Source organism: Stegostoma tigrinum, chromosome 1 (assembly GCF_030684315.1).
Source record: "Stegostoma tigrinum isolate sSteTig4 chromosome 1, sSteTig4.hap1, whole genome shotgun sequence".
Classification (NCBI taxonomy): Eukaryota; Metazoa; Chordata; class Chondrichthyes; order Orectolobiformes; family Stegostomatidae; genus Stegostoma; species Stegostoma tigrinum.
Genome location: NC_081354.1, coordinates 185,375,156 through 185,392,128, shown reverse-complemented (window position 1 = coordinate 185,392,128; position 16,973 = coordinate 185,375,156). Strand labels below are relative to the sequence as shown.

Sequence of the window (16,973 nt, the reverse complement as noted above, 5' to 3'; positions counted from 1 at the left end):
GTTTGGAACTTCCTAAAGTGTAAATAAAACCTAAAAGAAATCTGTTTCAATTTTAAATAAACACTCATTATTTCCACTTAAATGTTTCCAGTCATATATATCAGCCAAGCAACAGAGCTCAAAGCATGATACTATCTTTGGCCCACTCCTTTCCCAGGGTAGACACAGCAGTAGATGATGACTTGTTCTATGACCCTCTCAGTCCTAGTACATTGAAAAGAGCCTGTTTACTTCTTCAAAGGGATTCAGGTTTGAGGGTGGAGTGGGGGGCACACATTGCAGAACCACCCAAGAGTTTGGCAGTTAGGTTTCCCTCAAAGAGCACAAGGGTAATTGTCTCTTGAAATTCAAAGATCAACTCCAAAAGCAAGGGTTGAGCTGTTTTGAGGTTTAATTAAGGGCAACTTTGTGCTTCCAACCTTTGCCAATAAGGCACTAAACTCCTCCTAGACTCATTTTAATAGCAATATGATAGTGATCAGATAACCTTTATTTTAATGGAACAAAAACATAAATTGCTGGAAAAGCTCAGCAGGTGAGGCAGCATCTGCAGGGAGAAATCAGCATTAAAGTTTCGGGTTCAGCGACCCTTCCTCAGAACTTGATTTAGTCATGTTGGTTCAGGGATACCTACCAATTAAGAAACCAGGCACAATTTTTCATTTGTTTTCAAATAATGTTACGGCATATTTTACACACATCTCAAAAGGAAGACTGGGTATTGGTTTCAACAGAGGACTGTGCTGAAACTGCTGCACTCACTCGCCCACTACTACATTATATTGACAGCTAACAGTAAGGCTTACGACTCCGGTCTTGAACAAATAACTTGCTGATTTAAAAGCAAGAGGGTCACAGCCAGTACATTTTAGATCTGAGAATGGTGAGCCTAACCTCGGGATTGATTTTAAAAGTATAGTAAGTTTTATATTTAAGTTTAAAACTTCCGCAGTGGTATTGTTTCACAGCCCTGTGAGCTTTACAATACAACTTAGTCGCACAAGAACAGGAAGATAGAGGCTTGGCTCAATATCTGATGCAAACAGCAGGTCCTCTGACAATGACACAGTCTTCACCCAATTCCCACATAGCACTATCACACTAACAGCTATTAGATGAACAGCCAGCCAACCTGTTTCTTTTGGCATTGGTTGCGGGAGAAACACTGCTCTGGGTTTCCCCTGTTCACTTTTGAATATTAACAATGTCTACCGGGTTAAAATCTCACTTCAAACACAACACCTCTGATAGTATAGCATTTCTGTAATACGGCTTCTTTGATGATGCAGTGATTCTTCAATGTTAAGACTCTGACAATGTGGCGTTCCCTCAGCATAGCCTCTTGGACAATACAGCAAAGGCGAAATTTCCTAGTGATAGTTGGACAATGAAATGCCCACCCTTTTCTGTGCAGCTAGTGTGCCCCAATGTGGTTAAGCTGCTCAGATTTATGCCTTTTGTGTACCTGGTTGATTGCACCCATGACAAAAAGAAATACCAGTCTTAGGCCAGCTTAGCGTCCATCCGTCACGTAATAAGCAATTCAACTGCCTAACATTTCTTTCAATGAAAGCAAAATACTGCAGATTCTGGAAATACGGAACAAACACAGAGAATGCTGGAGAAACTCAACAGGCAGCATTTGTGAGCAGAGAAATAGAACGTTTCAAGTTTGGTATGACTCTTCTTTAGAACTGTTCTGAAGCGTCATACCGGGCTTGGAAAATTTAACTTTGTTTATCTCTCCAAAATTGCTGCCAGAGATTCTTCAGCATCTTTGTGTTTGTTTAATATTTCTTTCAGTTGGCTTAAAGAGGTACTTCACAGCATACATAAAGTGGTAAGCTATGACTCTATTAGATGCAGTCAGTATAAGAGAGAATGTAAGGAGTCTGAAATAAGGTAACAGTGCATGTATGTGAATATAGGGTAAATAAGAATGTCAACACACAGATGCAGATAGCTATGTGGAAATATGGTCCTGTGGCAATAAAAGAGATAAGTCCTGGCTCAAAGAAATGCAGGAATGAATATTAAATATTCCTGGATATAAGGTATTTAGGAAAGACTTGAAAAGAAGCAAAACCAGAGGGGTAGCATTACTGGTGAGGGAGAACATCACAATGCTGGTGAGAGAGGATACTCCAGTGAAGTCAAGGACAGAATTTACTTGGCCAGCATTAAGGAACAATTCAGATGCCCTTAAAATTAACTACATTAAATGTGGTCAGTGATCAGGACGAGGTGGGGTGTACAACTATGAATAAGTCAGGTAGAGAGACCCAGAAGATTGCACAGCAGAAGCTTCAGCCCTTGTCCTTGTCGAACAGGTTTGAGATTCTTGCTCCCTGTGTGAATGAGGCCAGGGACATAAGGAGAATGAGCACCCCAAAGGAGAATGAGCACCCTAACTATGGCGTTGTAATGCAGGGAGCCAATCATGTGGGGAGAAAGAAGAAATATAGTCGACCGGGGATTGTATAGCTGGAGAAAATGAATCCTCACCGACACCTTGGTGAACACCATCTCTCAATTAATAGCTAGTCATTTATTCTGTGAGCAAATTACTAGCGATTTTTAAAAAAAATGAGACTGACTATGATTCAACAGTACTTAATCAGATATAAAGCACTATGGAATTTCCAGATGCTGCAAAAGGAGCTATATGGACGGAAGATCGTTCTGCAATCTCTTTGAAAAAACAGTTCAGCTCCTTCTCTTCATGATTACAGCTTAAAAGAGTCCAGATGTATGGACATCAGATGAGGACAAACATTGGCTCTGTCCTTTTATGTTTCAGCTGCCATTTAGGTGCAAGAGGCTTATTAATGTCCGCAGAACCTCCTTTCCAGTGAAGACCATCACTGAGAAGATGAATAGGTAGAGACGTTTTATTGAAGAGGAATAAGCAAGCGATACAGATTTAAAATGGTTGTACTCACTGGTAAGTGCGTGAACACAGCAAATGTACTGCGCAGGAATGCAATGAGGTCAACCAAATAATCGCTGGCATGACCGTTGGGCTCTGCTCTCATCCAGTCATAGTCCGCCAGTTGCAAGAATTGGTCAATCTTCTGATTTAGCTTGGTATAGATCTCCCCCTCTGCAGCATGTCGACAATCCTGCACAAAAACAAAAAGCCCACACACTGTCATCGCTGCAGACTGGAAACTTGCATTTCACAGAAACACAGTAATCTTGTCATTATTAATGTTAGAAGAACAGATATCATAATGTCAGCAACATTTCCCGTAGCACAGAGAACGTTACAAAATTGGAGGCCATTGGCCCATCCCATGTGCTACCTCTTTGAAAGAACAATCCAATTCATACTAACACCTCATTTCTATTCCCACATGTCTGCAGAGTTCTCCATTTCAGACATTTATCCAAGTGGCTTTTTATAATTATTGTTGAATATGCTTCCACCACTCTTTCACACAACACATACCGGATCACAACAATTATTTTTTATTCAGTCATGAGATGTATGCACTGTGGACGGGCCATCATTCATTACCCGTCTCTAATTTCCCCTTCTTGAATTGCTGCAGTCCATCTGTTGCAAGTACACCCACATTACTGTCAGAGAGTTCCAGGATTTTAACCTAGCAACATCCAAGGAAAAGCAATTTGGTTCTTAATCAGTGTGGTGTGTAGCCTGTAGGGGAGGGAGTGAAAGGGAAATCCAGGTCCTCAGGCTTTTGTCTGGCAGCATCTGTATTCTCAAGAAGTGGTTCTTAAGAAGTATCACTGGACTCGACACGTTAGCTCGGCTTTCTCTCCACAGCTGCTGCCAGACTTGCCACATTTCTCAAGCAATTTCTGTTTTTATTTCAGTTTTCCAACATCTGCAGTACTTTGCTTTATTTCGTCCTAGGCTGCTGTTCTGGGAATAAAACAAAGAACTGTAAATCTGAAACAAAAACAAAAATTGCTGAAGAAATTTAGTAAGTTCTGTTGTTGGGAACATGGATTCAAATTCCACCAGCCAGATGGTGATATTTTAATTTAATAAAAGTCTGGAATAAAAAGCTAGTCTTCAGGGCAACCTTGTAACCGCCGTTGGTTGTGACAAAAACCTATCTGGTTTACTAATGACCTTTAGGAAAGGAAATTTGCCATACTTGCCTCGTCCAGCCAACGTGTGACTCCGGACACACAGCATGTGGTTTTTATGTAATCTTCCACAGAAATCCCTGCTTATGAACTTATGATGGAGAGAAGGTCATTGATGAATCAGCTAGAGGTAGTTCAGCCAAGGACAGTGCATGGAGAAACTCCTGCAGTGATATCCCTGGGGCTGAAATGATTGATCTCCAATGACCACAACCATCTTCCTTTCTACAAGAATAACTTCACGCAATGCAGGGTTCAACTCCCTTCCCCACCTGCACACCCCACTTCCAACCACCACCACCACCTACTGCCACAAATTCCCAGTGGCTCCAGTTTTGCCATTGCTCCTTAAGGTCACACTTGATCGAATGTTGCCTTGGCATCGAGGGCAGTAATCCACACTTCTGTCGCATAATATCTGTTTTACCTTCAGTGAAAACAAAATATCATGCCTCCACAATCGTGTTCCAAATCTGTTTTGAACGCCACCATAAAATATCCCCTTCATCCTCTCCACATCCGGCTTCTGTCTTTTTGATACTATCTTGTGTTTCTCAAAAACAATGCCTATTGGGCATTTTATCTGTGGTCGTCAGCAGTGACAGGGGCTGTCCTCCAGATATCAGGATGAAGTATATGCATGGCTGAGAGTTTCTATTCGGGTCTTCAATTCGCTAAACAGGCCAATTCTCAATCCACGTGTCTTTGGGCACACGGAGCAGGATGTCCTGCCAGTTAGTGGAATCCAGAGTTCAGGTTTTGCTTCCCTTTCTTCCCCTCTGCCAAGCCTCATCACTAGAACATTGGGTTTCAAACTATGATGCAGCTTGATGGACACGTTGCCATTCTAAACAATTGGGAGCAAACTCCTGCTAGTCATGAATGTCAATGATGTTACGTCTCAAGCAGAGCTTCAATGTGTCTTTGAGGTGGTTCCTTTGTCTTTGGTCATTTGACAGTTGACAGAACAGGAAATGGTGGTGGTGGTTTAGGGGGTGGGGGTGGTCAGGAGGCTGTTTTCAGCCATTGTTTCCAGCCCAAAGAAATTGATTTTGTTGGGGTTTTGCCTGAATGTTTGTGAAGGTGTCTTCGAGAAGAACATTAGCATTTGTATGCTGGTCCTCCCAATGAATCTGCAGCATGTTTCTGAGGCACTGCTGGTAGAATTTTTTGACTGCTTTTACGCAGCATTAACAGTAATGACCTGGAGACCAGGATATAACTAAATAGGATGGTACAGTAACAAATGACAGTTATCTCAACAGAACAGTATTAAAAAGCAAAATACTTCAGATGCTAGAAAATCAAATAAAAACAGTAACTGCTGGAAATACACATCAAACAAAATGACATCAACATGAAACATTAACTCTCTCTCTTCACATCTGCTGAGTACTTCTAACGTTTTCTATGTTTTTATATGTTGTTACAGTAGCAAACTCTAACAACCTTAGTGGCACTGTCCTGGTCTGAGCATCTGGGCATTATTGCTATGACTTCAGGGATCACATATGAAATGCTGTGGAGAGAAATGGCACCTTACATGGACTTGCTATTTATTACCTTGAAGGTGGCTGTACCATATAGCCTGGTGGCATGAATGGTTTCTGGTGGTACATTGGTAATGTTCGTGATGAACTCTTCCAGAAATTTGCAAGATCGCTCTAGATGCGTGGTGTTGATGATAATCTGCACAAGCTACAGTGGTAAAGAAAAGAATAAGCTCATTAATATGCACTGAAACCTCCCAGGTGACCATCTGAAATTTTTAAAATTGTCCTGTATGTGACATATATATGAAGATGAAAGCGAGGAAGGCAGCCTTTTCAACCCACTGCAAATCAAGACGAGGAGGATTATTTTTACATAGTGAGTTACAATTTCAAATGTACTGTACAAACAGGCAGTAGATCCGGTTTAAATAACAACTTACAAAAGGGAATAGGATAAATTGGAGTCCAGTAGCAGGGGCGGGTGGTGAGATCTGTGAGTGTGGGGCCAAGGTCTGGGAACAGGATACAAAGGTCTAAGCCAGGAACCAGCAACTGTTTTACCAAGGCCAGGGAGCGCTTTTTGTTGGGATGAGCTCAAAGAAATGGTTGAGGAATAGGTACGTAGAATACAAAGACAGAAGTTGCTGGAAAAGCTCAGCAGGTCTGGCAGCATCAATGAAGAGAAATCAGAGTCAACGTTCTGAGGAAGGGTTACCTAACCCCAAACATAAACTCTGATTTCTCTTCACAGATGCTGCCGGACCTGCTGAACTTTTCCAGCAACTTTTGTTTTTGTTTCAGATTTACAGTGTCTGCAGCTCTTTCGTTTTTTATTTCGGCATTTTGCCACAGTTTTCACAGTGGAAGGCACCAGCAACACACCAGAGCCGCAAGAGAGTCAGGGGTCACAGGTGAATGTTGTGACCATCACGAAGGAGAAAGTTTAGGAAGCTGAAAAGTCTGAAGGTAGATAAATCATCCCAGAGCAGATGGACCACACTCCACGTTTGTGAAGGAGTTAGCTGAGGAGATGGTAAAGGTCAGAAATCACACGACATCAGGTTATAGTCCAATACATTTATTTGAAAACATTCACTTTCGAAGCCTCACTCCTTCTTCCAGTTTAGTTCTTTAGTTCTCTCAGGGCAGTGACTTGAAAGAAATTCCAGGATTTACATATACATATTGATCAATTAAAACCTTCTAATTGATTAAAGGTTTAACAGCATGTTAGGTTTGTTTAATACACCCTCATCAGTTGTGTGTCTCTTTCATCTTTTACTTATAAATTCTGTGTCTGATACGACCTCTCTCACTAACACCTGAAGAAGGAGTAAGCTCCAAAAGCTAGTGTGTTCAAATAAACCTGCTGGACTATAACCTGGTGTTGCGTGATTTCTGACCTTGTCCACCGCTGTCCAACACCAGCACCTCCACATTGAGGAGGTGGGAGAGGCATTAGCGGTGATCTTTCAGGAAGTACTGGAGTCAGGGAGGGTTCCAGAGAACTGGAAAATGGTGAATGTAAGACAACTGTTTAAGACTGGAGGGAGGCAGAAGACTGGAAATTATAGGCCGGTTTGCCTGATCTCGATTGTTGTTAAGTTTTAACAGTCCACTGCTAAGGATAAGATTCAGGAGTACTCAATGCTGTGTGGTAAAATAGAGCGGAGTCAGCATAGCTTTGTCACGGAGAGGTCATGCCTGCCAAATCTGTCAGAATTCTTTGAAGAGCTAACAAACAAATTAGACACAGGAGAGTCAGTGGACATGGTTTATTTGGATTTCCAGAAGGCTTTTGACAAAGTGTTGCATTGGAGACTGCCATATAAGCTAAGAGCCCATGGTGTTAGGGTCAAAGTACTGGTACGAATGAAGTGCTGACTGACTGGCAGAAGGCAGAGAGTGGGCATAAAGATGTCTTTTCAGGATGGTACCTCGTGACTAGTGGAGTTCGACAGGGATTAACAATCTGAATGAAGGAACTGAGGGCACTGTTGTTGAGTTTGCGGATGATACGAAGATAGGTGGAAGGGCAGGCCATGTTGAGGAAGAGGGGAGACTGCACAATGACTTGGATAGGCTAGAAGAGCGGGCAAAGAAGTGTGAGGTTATGCACTTTGGCAGGAAGAATAGAAACACAGACTATTTTCAAAATGGGGAAAGGCTTCAGAAATCTGAAGCAGAAAGGGACTGAGGAATCCCATTAAGGACTCTGTTAAGGTTAACACACAGGTTCATTTGTCAGTTAGGAAGATAAATGCAATGTTAGAATACAAGAGTATACAGGGGTATAATGCTGAGGCTGTGATAAAGCTCTGGTCAGACCACTTTTGGAATATTGTTAGCAGTTTTGGGCTCCATGTCTAAGAAAGGATGTGCTGGTGTTGGAGGAGGTCCAGGGAAGGTTTACAAGAATGATCCTGGGGATGAAGGGCTTGTCTTATGAGGAGCAGTTGAGGATTCTGGGTGTGTACTCGATGGAGTCTATATGGATAAGTAGCCGGTGGAGGAATCTGATTAAAAATTACAGAAGGCTGACAGGCCTGAATAGAGTAGAGTGGAGAAGTTGTTCCTACTAGTAGGAGAGACTAGGACCTGACGGCACAGCCTAAGAGTGAAAGGACGACCCTTCAGAACCGAGATGAGAAGGAATTTCTTCAGACAGAGGGTGGCTAATGTGTGGAACCCACTGTCATACAGGGGTGTGGAGGCCGAATCATTCAAGTGCTTAGACAGAGATAGATAGGTTCTCAATTGGTGAGGAGATTTTGGGTTAAGGGGAGAAGGCAGGAAAATAGGATTGAGAAACATATCGGCCAGGATCAAACTGCAGAGCAAACTCAATGGGCCTAATGACCTAACACTGCTCACATATCATGGTTACATCAAACAACTGCATGTATCCTCTCTTGTCCCATTCCCATAATTCTTTATGGATTAGTTTCCAACACCTCTACTATTTAAACTTTAAAATTCTATCCTCACATTTAAAGTTCACTATAGCACACCTTTCGTCATCTCTTGACCCCAACTCTATCTCAACACACAGCAAGCTCTCTATTCTAGATAACAAAGTGTGGAGCTGGATGAACACAGCAGGCCAAGCAGCATCTCAGGAGCACAAAAGCTGATGTTTCAGGCCTAGACCCGTCATCAGCTCTCTATTCTTCTGATTTTAACATGGTGAATTCCACTCCAACTGTCCACGATTGGATCCATGCCTTCAGTTATGAGTGATTTCCAGGAAAATGTGAGTTATGAGCAGGAGAGAGCTATTTGGTAATAAATACAAATGTAAGAACTAAAACAGATAAAACACTCTGCTGAAACCTGATGACCTCTTCACTTGGTTCTTCTATTTATGACTCATGTCTTTGACCAAGCTATTTGGTTCAAGAAGCTGCCTTTCTCCTCACTGATTTCTCCTTCCTTGGTAAAGGATTCATGTTATAATTAGAGGTAAGGTGAAGTGCCTTGGGGAAATTTGTTTTTCTTAAAAGTGCAAATTGAAATTTGCATAAAATTGCGATAACATGTAATAACTATGCTTCTAAATTATAAATTCAAATCCTTTTTACTTCCTTATGAAAACATCCAAAACAGGACATTGTGCTCTAATTGCTGCCTAACCAATATTTTACAGAGCAAGACATTAAACTTATTGAGTTCTTTTCAGGATCACACAGGATTCCAAAATGATTAAAACTAAACAGCAGATTTGAAGTGTAGTCATTACTATAATTTAGTGAAATTCAGCAGCCCAATATATATACAGCATGTGACTAAAAACAGCAATGAGAAAAATGATGAATAAGCAGTTTTAATAGCATTTTGAAAGGAAAAAAATATTGGGCAGCATAACAGAAGAACCCCGGCTCTTTTTCAAAATAGTATCATTTGAACTTTTACAAATGTTTATGAAAGACATAGAATTAAAAGATTGTGCGCATTGACATCACAAGCAGAGGCACACTCCCCATCATCCTCAGTGACGTTTCAGGTAAGTGACAATATTAAGACAGTACACACCAAGCAGTTAGAGAGGAGAGAAAGAACTAGTCTTTGCAAAGTCTAGTCTGAGCAATTATTGAAAAACAGCTGAAGAATCCAACAACCTGTTCTCTTCAACATTTCTCCTGCTCCCCACTTTGACTGCCTCATCCAGCACCTCCACTGACTCCATCCTGTTTCCATTGCTACTTGACCCTTTGTTTTTTTCACTGCTATTCCCACTGCCACTATCTCCAGTTTCCTCCCTACATTCACCACTACTCCAATGTGTACTTGCATGCACGTAGAGAATGGATACAGGAAATCAAGACTGCATGCATTCCTGGTTATGTTGGCACTGGACATCTGAATACATAAATTTCACATATGCAAATCACACACAGAGTAGAAGTCTTCATAGAATCCCTACAATGTGGAAGCAGGCTATTCAGCCCATAGAGTCCACAGTGACACTCTGTATAGCACTCACCCACACTACCCTATAGTCCTGCATTTCCTATGGCTAATCCACCTAATCTACACATCTATGGACACTATGGTAATTTAGCATGGCCAATCCACCAAAGTGAACATTTTTGGATTGTGGGAGGAAACCGGAGCACCTGGAGGAAACCCACGCAGACACGGGGAGTGTGCAAACTCCACACAAACAGTCACCGAGGTTGGAATCAAACTGGGTCCTTGATGCTGAGAGGCAGCAGTGCTAACCACTGAGCCACCGTGCTGCCCAAATACTTTGCAGCATTGACAGGAATTATAGTAAACTGAAAGACCCTTCCTCTTCAAACGACTCAAATTGCCAGTTTGTCACTTTTTCAATAAGGGACACTGAAGGAGAACTGCTTAATTATTAAAGAAAAATCTTCTCAAAAACTTTAAAAACGGAAAGAATTGCAGATGCCATAAATCAGGAACAAAAACAGAAGTTGCCAGAAAAGCTCAGCAGGTCTGGCAGCATCTGTGGAGAAAAATCAGAGTTAATGTTTTGGGTGTGGTGACCTTTCCTCAAAACTATTTATTAAAACGTTTACAGATGCAGAACATCACACAAACGGGACATCACTGGAGAGATTCTCCTCTCTTTCAGAGAGCTCAGTGATTGAAAGAGAGGGAAGCATTTCTGTTCTCATTTCAGTTTTTAGCGTCTGCAATTCTTTGTTTTATTTTGTTGAAAAAGAGGAGTCTTGTGTAAGTGAGTCTGATAGAATCCGTTTAAAACAGTGCATGAATTGCACAGATCCTGCTCTTTGAAAGGAATCTTTGGTCCCTTCACGGTAAACAAGTCTAGCATTCCCAAGAGGCTTAATCACAGAGTGTGAGACACCCAGCTGGACAATACAGATAAGGGAAGTATGGCATCTAGAAAAGAAATCCTCAGCCTCGGCACAACTACTTCATTCACAAATCCAAAATTAACTTATTACCCTCCCCTACTCAAGTCACATGTAGTCCATCACAAGTGAGGATGTAAGCATCTCTAGTCAGGATACTGAAGATAACCAAGGGTGCAGCTGGGTCCTCAATGATCCAAATTTGCAATGGTATTTCATTACCTAACCAATGATTGAATAAAATAAAGAGAACAAGGAAAAAGGAAAAATGAGCGCTTTGTGCCACAGTTTAGACATGGAAATTTTTTTCTGTTATGAGAAGACAGTGAATCAGTCTTTTCAACACTGTCAATTTTAAGTGTTGAAGTTTCAGAAGCAAAATGGTCTCAATATTGACAGGTTACAATCTGCTGAAGCAGTCGCCCTTTCACACGGGTGCAATTTCTATTTTGGAGTGAAGATCTTTGTACTCCTCCAACGCTGTACTCTGTGCTTCTCCAATTTTAGTCTGATGGCTGTGTGTTCATCTGCTTGTGCCTTAAGCTCTACAATTTCCTCCTTGAACATTCCATCTCTCTCTGCTATTTTTTAAAAGACATTCCTTAAAACCTAAGTCCTTGACCAAGCTTTTGGTCAAATCATATTTGAACAGACTCTGTTCCCATAGCTACTTTAGCTCCGTTCTCTTCACAACTACTCGCGTTGACACTCTTCTGAAGCTCCATGGGAGGTTTTCTATGTTAAAAGGTGCTACATAAATGCAAGTACCTGTTGTTTGGTTTGGGTGAATGGTGTTAAACACTAAAGAAGGGTGAGTGTGATCTATAATTCTCAATACATGTGTCAGGTAGGCTGATTGTCATGCAACTGGTCTTTGGGCTGTTAAGTCTGAACCCTAGTTTTGTTGCATTTTAGCTCTTTGGGCAAAGTTGACTCTGTGTTACTTTGTGGTCTTCATTAGCTAACTAGTAACAATACTCAAAGAATAATATATAACTTTCTCCAATACAGAGAGAAGTTGGCTATAAATAGGTTGAGGGGAGCCACCTAACATCAAGCATTGGGCAAGGTTGGGACGCAGGCCTCCACCAGCTACCACAATCAAGATATCCAGTAAAGGGACCAAGCCCACACCAATCGCACCATTCTGCATCACACTGTGGACACTTAGCCAAATGACCTAACCCATATGAAGCAAATGAAATCTCTACCTGGGTTGATTTTATAATTGGTTTGGTTTGGAGACTGGATCATAAAAGTGTGTTAGACGCCTAGCCTAATGAGAAAGCAATATAAGTCATGAGTCATTGTAGCAAAACACATTCTTCTGACCAAATATGTGTGGGGGTAAAGAACAAAAAAAAAGAGTTTCAAGATGGTATTTATTTTTGTGGAACCTTGAACAACACAGTAAATTCACTTAAAGCCACAATTAACAGAATAGAAATGACAATAAAGTCATGAAAATATTCATAGGGCTACATGCGGTATAAGGCAACCCTAATTTTGGCATTGCTCCGAGGTTACTTATGACTTGGGAGGGCTTGAAGCACATTGCTGGAGCAGGGATGAAAAGTTTGCACTCTACATCCAACCTCTGCATTTGCTGTGATGGTTTAGTAGTGATCCTCTCACTTCTGAGTACCCACTAGAGAAGATCAAACATGCAATCCAGACTGTCAGTCCACTGCAGCATAGCATGCTGTGATATTTGATGCACTAACTTCTAGATGAGAGACTAAAATGAGACCCTGTCTGCCCTCTCAGCTGTATGTAAAGTATGGCAATGGCATCATTGTGTAGCGGAGGGATCATACCTATCATCATCCAATGTCACTTAAAATACATTATTTGCTCATTGCTGTTGGTGGGACTTTGCTGCAAATTGGTTATTCTAGACAGTGCTCATACCTTAAAGAAATACTATATCGGCGTCCCAAGGTTTTGAAAAAAATGCAAGAAAAATGCACATATTTTTCAAGCATTTCTATACTGTTTTTGAGACATGGTGTCACTTTGGAGCTTCACTTTGAATCAAACTCATACGTAATCTATATGGAGAACATTTGACTGGACAGTGTAGAGAGATGTTCATACATAACCTGCAGATTGGAAAGCCATATACAGGAGCAGAACTAGGCCATTCAGCTCAATGTGTCTGCTCAGTGACTGTGGCTGATATGTTTTTATCGTGCATTAGGGTCAGGACAGTACCTGATAAGTACTTGTAATTGTCCTCAAATTATTTGTTAGAAGGGTGCAGAATGAGCTTTACACTGAATCAAATCCATGCTATATCCACCCTGAGCGTATGGGACAGAGTGCTACAGAGAGGATGTCTGATGCTGACAGTGACAGGAAGTGTAAATTTCTCAGACGGCATCAAGGATACCCTCACCACCACACTCAAGGATTCCCTCCACCTCCCTCACCCACAGCTCCCACTGTATTAATGCAAAACTACACCAAAATATATCAGTTTTCAAGAGGAACACAACGTGATTAGAAAAAAAAACATGAAACAGGATCTTGTTTGAGTTAGATGACAAAAATTGGGAGGCGGCTTGTGTGGCTCATAAACATTGGAGCTTGTTTCTATGCTGTGTGCATACTGACTTTGCACCTCGTTGTTAATCCAAGTAGATGCACAAAGATAACAAAGTGTGGAGCTGGATGAACACAGCAGGCCAAGCAGCATCTCAGGAGCACAAAAGCTGACGTTTCGGGCCTAGACCCTTCATCAGAGAGGGGGAATGGGGTTAAATGTCAGCTTTTGTGCTCCTGAGATGCTGCTTGGCCTGCTGTGTTCATCCAGCTCCACACTGTTATCTTGGATTCTCCAGCATCTGCAGTTCCCATTATCTCTGATACAATTTTAACCTCACTGCGAAGCCTCTTCCAGGGATGCCTAACCTGAAGAAGTTACCCTCCTCCCTCCGGACCAACCTCAGGAAATCTCTCTCCCACTGCAACTCTCTTGCAATCACCTATCTTCTTTTCTCTCCATCTTTGGTCCGCCTCCCCCTATCGCTGTGTTCATCCAGTTCCACACTTTGTTATCTTGGATTCTCCAGCATCTGCAGTTCCCATTATCTCTGATGCACAAAGACTAAGGTGGCTCCAGGGTCACTCACCTCAGTTAGTCCTACATGCTGCTTCTTGATGACATTTTGTAAACAGTTGCTCAGTGTTCTGGTCAGAAGGAGATTAGTGGATTTCCGGATCATGTCATCTATTTCAGTTGAGCTGGAGAGGAAAAAAAAATGCTTTGCTTTAAAGCGTCTCTGCATTACTCCGAAACTACAAACTGATTTTTGTGGAAGTTGCATTCATTAGAATGTGGTTAGTGTTGTGAAACTGAACATATTCCATTTCAAACACATAGCTGCAGAATCAGTCTCAGCATAGAAACAGCATAGTGGATTCACCTCCTCCAGGAAGATCCCTGATCCAGCAGTGAGCCGACCCTGAACCTGTAACCTTGTGCTGTGGAGTTGTACCTCAGCAGGTGGGCTCTTCCCTCTGAAGGTTGTGGATTCAATGACCTGAGCCCAAAAAGTCTGGTTAATATTCCCATTACAGTACAGAGAGAGAGGGTCTCCCTGTCAGACGTGCCATCCTTGAGATGAGACACTATCAGCATCAAGGTTATTTTATTTTTGGATTAGGATTATTCCACGGCACAACATCGTGGGCCGAAGGGCCTGTACTGTGCTGTACTTTTCTATGTTCTATGTTCTATTACAATCATGACTACCACTAGCAAACTATTCCATGCGGTCACAACTTTCTGGGTGAATGATCATTATGAACGGTGGATTGGACTCCCGCTCCTATTTACTACGTTAACATCAAGGGTGCATAAGGCTTTAGAAACAATAATCTAAGAAAAAGACTGGAAAGCTTTTCATGAGTTTTACATTAATTAAAGATGTCCATCATGAATTTGCATAAAACAGATACTGCTTGAGAAGTATACTTTAATTTTCTGATGAAGTAACAGAGAAGGTTGATGAAGCAAAAGAAGTAGATGTTGTATATGCATTTTAAAGAAAATGTTCAATAAAGTACCACATAAAAGGGTGGTTAACAAAGTTGAGGATTTAGAAATAGATGTGTTGCTATTAGTTTAGATAAGTACATAGCTTAAGGGCAGAAAACCACAATTTGAGTAAATGGTTCTTCACACCATGAGAGTTAGTACAAAAAAGCCACTTCTTTTGATATACAAAAATTACTTGTGTCGTGAAATAATGAATAAAACTTCAAAAATGACTGGTTATACCAACTTGGAGGTACGGCAAACAGGATGATGTATATCGAATGCAACAGTATATAGGCATTCTACCTGAATGGCAGGAACGTGGCAGATAGGATTTAATGCAGAGAAGTGACAGGTTATGCATTTTGTCAGAATAGATTGATGTGCAAGTTTTCAAATAAACCTGTCGGACTTTAACCTGGTGTTATGTGATTTCGGACTCAGAACAGATTGGATGAGACAATACAGGCTAACTGACACAGCCTTAAAGAGATGCAGGGAACAAGACAGTCAGTCAAGGGAGACGTATTTAAACACCGCTTAGTAAAACATACGCAATTTTGGACTTCATAAACAGAAGTACTGAGTACAAAATCAGGGAACTTATGATGAACTCTATAAAACACTGGTCAGGCTACAACTTGAATACTGGGTTTATTTCTGGACGCCACAACAAAGACAGAAGTGTCCATAAGAGGGTATTGAGAAGGTTTAGCTGAATGTTTCAAGGTTTTCTGAGCTATTTTAGGCTGAAAGGGGAGAGATATAAAAGGGGTCTAAGAGTTTAGAGGGATATGGGCCAAATGTTGGCAAATGGGTCTAGATTAATTTAGGATATCTGGTCGACATGGACGAGTTGGACTGAAGGGTCTGTTTCCATGCTGTACAACTCTACATCTATATGAGGTTAAAATTGTGAAGCTGGGGTGGTTCTCCTTAAAGCAAAGAAGATTGAGAGGAGGTCTGATAACAGTGTACCAGATTCCCATTAGCTGATAGCTCAAGTTTTGAGCAAGATGTACAGGGAGGGATGTGATTTAAAATAGGATTTGTTACCTATCAAGTCGATGCAAGCAGAAGTGGGAAATGTTTGCAAAGGGAAATTAAATGAACACTTGAGGGAAGTAAACTTGCAGGGTTATGGGGATAGAACAGAGGAATGTGACAGACAAATTACTCCAAAGAGTGGTAGCATGGGCCAAATGGCCTCCTATTATGCTCCTGTGTGACTCTTACCGCATCCTCTACCTAATTCTCCCTAGTCTTCCCTCCATGATCTCTTGTACAGGTGTTTAATTCCTGTAGTTTGTGGCCAAAGTGGCTAAAATAACTGTAGGAGAAAAGGCAAGGAAAGTGGACCACCATGGATTACAGTAGTTGGGGTGGCATAGTGGCTCAGTGATTAACATAGCTGCCTCACAGTGCCAGGGACCCAGGTTCAATTCTTGCCTTGGGCAACTGTCTGTGTGGAGTTTGCACATTCTCCCCATGTCTGCGTGGGTTTCCACCGGGTGCTCCAGATTCCTCCCACAGTCCAAAGATATGTAGGTTAGATGATTGGCCATGCTAAATTGCCCATAGTGCCCATGGATGTTCAGGTTAGGTGGGTTAGACAAGGGAAATGTAGGGGTAGGAGAATGGGTCAGGGTGGGATGCTCTTCGGAGGGACGGTGTGGACCTGTTGGGCCGAATGGCCTGTTTCCACACTATGATTTCTATGATTAGAAGTTTCTATTTGTTGGAAATCTGAAGCACAAAGGGACTTGGGAGTCCCAGTTCAGGATTCTCTTAAGGTTAACGTGGAGGTTTAATTGACAGTGAGGAAAGCAAATGCAACATTGGCATTAATTTCGTGAGGATTATAATACCACAACAAGAGATGTACTGGTGAGGCTGTATAAGGCTCAGGACAGACCACTTTTCAAATACTGTGAGCAGTTTTAGGCCCTGTGTCGAAAGCAGGATGTGCATGAG

General features: G+C 41.6%; 1 protein-coding gene across 4 annotated transcripts in view; it reads right to left on the bottom strand.

Annotated features, from left to right (window-relative positions):
* Positions 1–16,973, bottom strand: part of LOC125458167 (exocyst complex component 6B-like) — a 620,472-nt gene that overhangs the window by 167,631 nt on the left and 435,868 nt on the right. For all 4 annotated transcript variants that reach the window (XM_048543144.2, XM_048543170.2, XM_059650589.1 and 1 more), the window contains 3 exons: positions 14,092–14,203; positions 5,683–5,817; positions 2,943–3,122 (listed from right to left, as the gene is read on the bottom strand). In XM_048543144.2, the coding sequence (XP_048399101.1) occupies positions 2,943–3,122; positions 5,683–5,817; positions 14,092–14,203 (427 nt within the window). The remainder of the gene's footprint in view (positions 1–2,942; positions 3,123–5,682; positions 5,818–14,091; positions 14,204–16,973) is intronic.